This window comes from Bufo gargarizans, chromosome 8 (assembly GCF_014858855.1).
Source record: "Bufo gargarizans isolate SCDJY-AF-19 chromosome 8, ASM1485885v1, whole genome shotgun sequence".
NCBI classification, from domain to species: Eukaryota; Metazoa; Chordata; class Amphibia; order Anura; family Bufonidae; genus Bufo; species Bufo gargarizans.
In genome coordinates this window covers 193,276,365-193,284,226 of record NC_058087.1, presented here as the reverse complement: position 1 = coordinate 193,284,226, position 7,862 = coordinate 193,276,365, and the positions used below count along the sequence as shown (strand labels likewise).

The 7,862-nt window shown below is 47.9% G+C and overlaps 1 protein-coding gene across 1 annotated transcript; it reads right to left on the bottom strand.

Annotated features, from left to right (window-relative positions):
* Positions 1–4,237: 4,237 nt before the first annotated feature.
* LOC122945864 (E3 ubiquitin/ISG15 ligase TRIM25-like) lies at positions 4,238–7,194 on the bottom strand. The gene is made up of 3 exons (XM_044305118.1): positions 7,157–7,194; positions 5,830–6,957; positions 4,238–5,691 (listed from the first exon to the last, which is right to left on the bottom strand). Exons 2-3 carry the CDS (start codon positions 6,954–6,956, stop codon positions 5,250–5,252), a joined length of 1,569 nt encoding a protein of 522 aa, XP_044161053.1. The 5' UTR covers position 6,957; positions 7,157–7,194; the 3' UTR covers positions 4,238–5,249.
* Between the last annotated feature and the right edge of the window lie 668 nt (positions 7,195–7,862).

Here is a 7,862-nt window from a genome sequence, read left to right as displayed (position 1 = left end):
AACTACTCCTTTTTCTGCTTTTGGACGGCCACGCCTGGGGTTCCGGTGTATACAGGTAGGAGCACCGTGACAAGTGCTACATCTTTAAGGGTCATTTGGCCACCCTACACCACTCTGGCATTCCTACCCTGCGTACCATCTACCACCAAATCACTAAAGGGTCCCTGCGCCCTTGTTGCTTCAATGCAACTGGCGTCACGACAAACACTTTCCCCATCTTAAAGGGATCCCATGGACGTTGACCCCCGTGCGCTGCACATCCGTCATGAACGGATCCGGTTGTATTATGTCTTCTATAGCCATGACAGATTGGGGGACGGATCAGTTTTCTATTGTGTCAGACGAAAACGGATCCGTCCTGGCACACAATGTAAGTCAATGGGGACGGATCCGTTTTCGTCTGACACAATAGAAAACTGATCCGTCCCCCAATCTGTCATGGCTATAGAAGACATAATACAACCGGATCCGTTCATGACGGATGTGCAGCGCACGGGGGTCAACGTCCATGGGATCCCTTTAAGATGGGGAAAGTGTTTGTCGTGACGCCAGTTGCATTGAAGCAACAAGGGCGCAGGGACCCTTTAGTGATTTGGTGGTAGATGGTACGCAGGGTAGGAATGCCAGAGTGGTGTAGGGTGGCCAAATGACCCTTAAAGATGTAGCACTTGTCACGGTGCTCCTTGGCTCCGCTTCGTCAGGCAGACAGCAAAACGCTGCAAGAAGAGCGGAATGGAGACTGAACGGAGGCAAACTGATCCGTTTTGGACCGCTTGTGAGAGCCCTGAATGGATGCAGTTTAGTCAGTAACATAGGACTCTGCCTTTAAGCCCTGATCCGTCATTTATACTCACCTGACACATTCTGAGGGATCATGGGAGTTGTAGTCCTCACTCTCCAGCTCTTGCTCCCAGGAGTCAGCTGTACCTCATTTCCCAGTACAGGCACTGGTTTGCTCCCAGTAAGTATTTCCCAGCTTTCCATGGATCCTGAATGGCATATACAACCCCCGGCCGCTCCCCGTGGTCTTACCCTGAAGGCGCGTTTACATGAGACGCATCGAAATCCACCCCCAGGACTAAAAGGTCTTTTACAGGGAGCGATTATCCGGGATACGTGTTTGTAGAAATGCTCCTTCCTGATAATCTGCCTTCATGAAAGATGACGGCTCATTCATCGGGTGATCGCGTTCTGCCGGCCCGGAAAATCATGGCTCCTGCGCAGGCGATCCTGGTGTATAAAGACCGATCTGCTGCGCTGAGACTATGATTTTCTATGGGGAGAGGTAATCGCTGTATATGTCGCCTGTCCCCGGACAGCGGAGGGGATTGCGGTTGTGTAAACGTCACTTACGCGGTTTTACCGCCATTTAGCCGATCAGTTATTGACCTGCGTTTATTAAACGTTTATTTCACCTGTAAAAATCATGTGTCCGATCATCACAGCGACGGCGGTGAAACAATATGTGGTTCTGCACCAGCCCCGGAGGAGAGGAGCAGAGGATGGGGGTGGTAGTGGTTCACAGAGGCAGTGACAGGAGGGCACACCCTTCTTCCCTCGGGGCACACCCTGATGTTGGGGCTCCTGCCTGATGTTGGTCGGGGGGCCCTTCATGTTGTTGGTTTGCAGTAAGGAAGGAGGAGGAGATGCAGCGGCCGCGTACGGTGCAGGAGGGGGAAAACAAACCTCTTTTTGCTAAAGATCAGAATGGGAGTTGTAGTACATCCAACGGAATCAAAACACAGTTCTGGATAACTCCGTGCAAAATCTTCCCCGATAGAAATGTATGGATGTGAGTAATGATGGGGGTTGTAGTACATCTAACGGTATTAAAACACAGTTCTGTGAGTAACGATGGGGGTTGTAGTCTCTTTTGTCAGAACGACGCCAGAGACTCTGGGAGGAGAGAAAACACACCGCATCTCACCATAGTCTCCGACCTCCGCCGCTCCAGCTGTTGTGTCACTACAACTCCCAGCATTCTCCAGTCACTTCAACAGCTGAGCAAGTGTGCATGCTGGGAGTTGTAGTCCTATAACAGCTGGACTGGGGGAGGCTTCTGCCCCCAGGGCACAATTTGCCAGGAAAACATCACAATCTTCATCAGAAATCCCAACCTGCTGGACGTACAGAGACATCACCGGGCCCCACAGCAAGAATCTACACGGGGCCCCAATGCCTCATTCTTAGCCCCTCCCACTACCCGTTCCTGCAGTATATACAGTAGTGTACTGATATGTGAGGTAGGAGGTACAAATTACAGCTCACACCTCACATATCAGTACACTGCTGTATATACTATATACCTGTACACACCGCATCTATTATACCTCGTACCTCACATATCAGTACACTGCTGTATATACCATATATCTGTACACACTGCATCTATTATACCTCACACCTCACATATCAGTACACTGCTGTATATACTATATACCTGTACACACTGCATCTATTATACCTCGTACCTCACATATCAGTACACTGCTGTATATACTATATATCTGTACACACTGCATCTATTAGACCTCGTACCTCACATATCAGTACACTGCTGTATATACTATATATCTGTACACTGCATCTATTATACCTCGTACCTCACATATCAGTACACTGCTGTATATACTATATATCTGTACACACTGCATCTATTATACCTCGTACCTCACATATCAGTACACTGCTGTATATACTATATATCTGTACACACTGCATCTATTATACTTCGTACCTCACATATCAGTACACTGCTGTATATACCATATATCTGTACACACTGCATCTATTATACCTCGTACCTCACATATCAGTACACTGCTGTATATACTATATATCTGTACACACTGCATCTATTATACCTCGTACCTTACATATCAGTACACTGCTGTATATACTATATATCTGTACACACTGCATCTATTATACCTCGTACCTCACATATCAGTACACTGCTGTATATACTATATATCTGTACACTGCATCTATTATACCTTGTACCTCACATATCAGTGCACTGCTGTATATACTATATATCTGTACACTGCATCTATTATACCTCGTACCTCACATATCAGTACACTGCTGTATATACTATATATCTGTACACACTGCATCTATTATACCTCACATATCAGTACATATCAACTTGTGTAGGGGCTCATTTTTTACGGGATGAGGTGATATCAAATATGTCAGTTTTTTTCAATTTTATTTTTGTTTATTATGTGAAAGAGGCGTTTATTTTTTGCTTCAAACTTTTTTCCCCCCTTTTTCCTTTTGTCCCACTGTGGGATTTCAGCTTTTGGGGTCTGCTCCCCTCTACAATGCATTACAGGAGGTGTATATTGTAATGCATTGCCTGTCAGTGTATTACCAGTGGAATATCGGGGCCTGGGTCTCACAGGCTTCCGTAGAAGACAAGTCCCGATTCCTGTGGAAGGAACCCTAACCCGTCACTGCAGCTCTACACAGACATACAGTTCTGCTGCATATATTGCTCAATTACACAGAGATACAGCTCTGCTGCATACACTGCTCAACTGCACAGACACACAGCTCTGCTACATACAGTAAGTAACGGCAGGTATAGCGTATTCCTAACACTTTTCTGCAGGACGACAAACAGAAAAATGAAAATGAGAAGCACAAAATAAAACCCTCCAGGGAAGAAAAGCGTCAGTTACACTGAGAGGCGCCAGAAACCTCGTGCCTCCAGGACGTGAGGCGGTCGCTGCGCGGCTGCTCTACAATAGTTCAGGGACACAGAGAGGGAAGTATTAGAGCCACATACACCGCCATATAATGCTGCTAACAACAGAACAGAATGTGCATGAAAACCGTACAGTATTAATCACTAGACATGGCGAAGTGCGGCCGACAGTAACGTAGCGCGGGCGCCGTCCGACATGCTGCGCCGCAGGGAAGGCGACCATTACAAGGGATAGTTAGAAAAGTGCTGAGTCCAGGCGGCGAGCACAACAATGGGAGCTCTATAGGCGGCACAATACGGAGCGCGCGGTATGTTCTCACACTAACAATGTATAGAGTTGGGACCAAGACACCTCGTCGTGTAGACGTCGCCTTAAACTGAGCGCGTGCGACCAGCTCAGCGCGACCGGCCAAAGATAAGGAAGAGAACAGCAGGTGGCGCTGTACAGATCCAGTGTATTGCAGAACTCACTACCTGCGGTTATAACAGACATGATGGCGGAGGAGACCACTGACACCCAGATGATAGGACCGACAACTCTGATGGACAGAAGTAGTCAGACATTTATTCCATAAAAAGGGAAAAAACACAACAAATGCCGCGTATAGTGCGGAAAGAAGCGCCACATTGTCACATCTCTACAGAAATAGGAAAAGCTGATTAATAATTATATGTTCCCCAAATGTGTCCCAGAAACATAAAGAAGCCCCTACAGCGACCTCAGTGGAGGGCGGGGAAGGGTTAATGATGCCCCCCATGAGGTACGTGCACTCGGCGGTGTATCTCCGCTCCAGGATCCACACCTGTTACCTGCAGATCCTGACACGGATTTCCCCAGATCTCCCCCTCTGCATTGTAAAGGGAGAAATCCGCACGGACAATCCACCGGCCGCAGATCTCCGGATCCGCTCCGCAGGTCACTCCGGACGCAGGAAACTTCCGCTCCGTGTAGATGAGATACTGGGAATCCCATCTGCTTAGGCGGTATTATTTCACTCTGGAAAACCAGCAGGTAATACGCACCGTGCGCTTGTACGCGAAGGCCATCTGCGCACGTTGCGGAATACGCTCAGTCTTTCCAGGCGAATTACCATGTGGAAAAACCGTAAGGAATTACAGCAAAGTGTATGAGATTACCCCGATCACGTACACTTCGCCGATTATTTCCGTGCGGATTCCCAGATCTGCGGCCTGTCAGTTATGTTTGTGGTTTTAGCTGCGGATTTCACCCTTTTTAGTGGAAAACCGCATCTTATCCGCACCAAAAACCGTAATCACACATTGCAGGTATTGGTGCGGATACGCTGCGGGTCTGATGTGCGTTCACCCGAACTCGTGTGCAGACGACGTAACTTCTCATTTGTCTCAAGCATCGATTCTGGATCTGATCTCCAAGGAATATAAAATAATCGTACAGTAACCCCCCCCCCCCCATAGAGCCGCCATATACATTGTGTGATCGGAGGCTCCGCCCATACAGCGCTATATAGTGACTTATAGGCGGAGATTATAACGGGACGTGGACGCATCGGCCTCAGCTTATTATTCTAACAGAGGCTCCAGACCACAACCAGAAGACAACATGTAAGGGTTCAGAGAAGGAGGCGGTGAAGGTGTGTAAGTGTCTGATGGGGTCACACAGCTGATAGAAGGACAGACGCCCGGCCTCATAGTCTAAGAAGACCCCAAGTCTAGGACATGTTGTATCTACACTGAGGGGGGATCTGACTGAGCGGTGATACACTTCACATTCTGCACCAGACATTTCCAGACACCAAGATTTATCATTATCTCCAATAAAAGACTCATCTCCTTTCCTTTCTATACTGGGATAGGACATTCCGATGTCACATCCTCCTATCTGGTCCCACTCTACCTCCCAGTAATGTCTTCCTGAGGAGAGGCCACATCTGCTTAAAACCTGGGACCAATCCAGGAACCTTCCTGGTGATTCTGGTCTGTCCTGTTCTTCTTCCTCTTCCTCGTCTTCTTCCTCTTCCTCGTCTTCTTCCTCTTCCTCGTCTTCTTCCTCTTCCTCGTCTTCTTCCTCTTCCTCGTCTTCTTCCTCTTCCTCGTCTTCTTCCTCTTCCTCGTCTTCTTCCTCTTCCTCGTCTGTTCTTGTTGCTGTTTTCAGATCTTCTGATATCTTCACACGTCTATGAGCAGTGTCCTCATCCAGCAATATGTCTGGAACATGGAGCCCGAGCTCTGATGTGACATTGGTGACAATATCCCTCATAGATCGGAGTAAGGTCAGTGAGATCAGAACCTCATCCAGATCATCCTCAGACCTGCCCTCTCCACCATCTCCCCCTGTGTCCTCATCATCTCCATGACCACATACTGTAATGTCACTTTCTTGTAGGAGTCTTATTGGGTCGGTGACATGACACATCTCCTCCACGTGACACATCTTCCTGGACAGCTCGTCCTCCTCTATTTCCAGCTTCTTGATCAGATCAGATATCTGGGACACAATCTTCTCCTCCTGCCTGGAGATCTCACTCAGCGCTTTCTTTTCTGCCATTTTCAGTTGTTTATTAATGTCCATAAATACCTTCCTGACGTTCTTCCTCTTATCAGAGGCTTTCTCCTGGATATTCCTCTGACGATCCTGCAGATTCTGGAGTTTTGTCTGAATTTTTGCTTTTTGTGGGTTTAGTTCCTCCAGATATTTTCTCAGTTTCTCTTTCTCCTTCTCAGAGGCCTCATCTAGAAGTTCCACCTGGTGTCCCCTGTGCTCGCCGACCAGACAGCAGGACACACAGATACAGGTGGCGTCTATAGGACAATAGTATTTCAGCACCTCCTTGTGTTTGGAGCATTTTCTTTCCTTCGGGGTAGCAGTGGCTTCAACCAAAGTATGTTCTGATGACTTACTGTGTCTACTCAAGTGCTTTTCACAGAACGAGGCCTCACAGTGCAGACATGTCCTCACAGCCGGTACAGGAGACTTAGTACAGTAAGTACAGAAGATCCCGGTCTCCTCCATATCAGGCCGAGCAGATAAGAAACGCTCCACTATGTTCTCCAGCTTCCTGTTCTTCTCCAGGGCCGGACGCTCCGGATATTCTGCTCTGCAGTCAGGACAGGAATACACTCCAGCTGCCTCCTGCGCATCCAGCGCACTTACAATACACGAGCGGCAGAAGTTGTGTCCACATCTCAGGAATACGGGATCTGTATAGAGGCTCAGGCAGATGGAGCAGTCCAGCTCGGCCCTCAGATCAGCAGACGCCATTCTGCAATGAATGAAAGTAGTAATATGTTAGCTTCTAGATTGTATAATTCTCCTACCAGGGGCATTGCTAGGGTCTCAAAAGATCGGGGGCCCAAGCCCCAATGCATATCGCCCCAGTCGACGCCCCCCACTAGCACTAAACACATTTTACCTGCTACATAGACACCATCAAACATACAGGAGAATACAGCAGCACATACCTCTCACATCCAGGGCCTCCAGGTGATGCCTCCTCTGATGTAGATATTCTCCTCATCTTCACCATTCGGTCCGGACAACTTCTCACAGCCATGCCTCGTTATCCTGCTGCTCGCTGTGCCCTCCAATACCCCAAAATTATATCCTGGAGAAATACTAGTGCCCCCATAGTAATAGTGCTCCTCATAGTCCCACCAATAGTAATTACCTTCTAGAATGCCCTCATTAGTAATAGAGCCCCCTACAGTGACCCCAACAGTAATAATGCTCCCCAAGAATGCCCCTATTAGTAGAAGAGCCCTCCTGTATTAATAATGCCCTCACAGAGCCCCCAGTAGAAATAAGGTCCCCCTATTGTTTCCCCAGTGGTAATAAAGCTCCTTACAGACCCCTCAGTAGTAAAAAGGCCGATGTATAAGCCTCCTATAGAGCCCCCTGTAGCAATCAGGACCCCGATAATGTCCCCAGTATTTATAATGCCCCCTACAGTTAAATCTTCCCTGTAGTGCCCTCAGAAATAATAATGCCCCAGCCATTCCAACAGACAGGCCCATGTAAGTAAGATAACATCATCTCTCCTGCCCCCTCCAATATACAGTCCCATGTAAGAAACATGATTCCATCCCTTTAGCATCATCCAACACACAGTCCTATGTAAAATACATCACACCCTGTCCCTCATAGTGGCCCCCAGCATTAATAATGTCC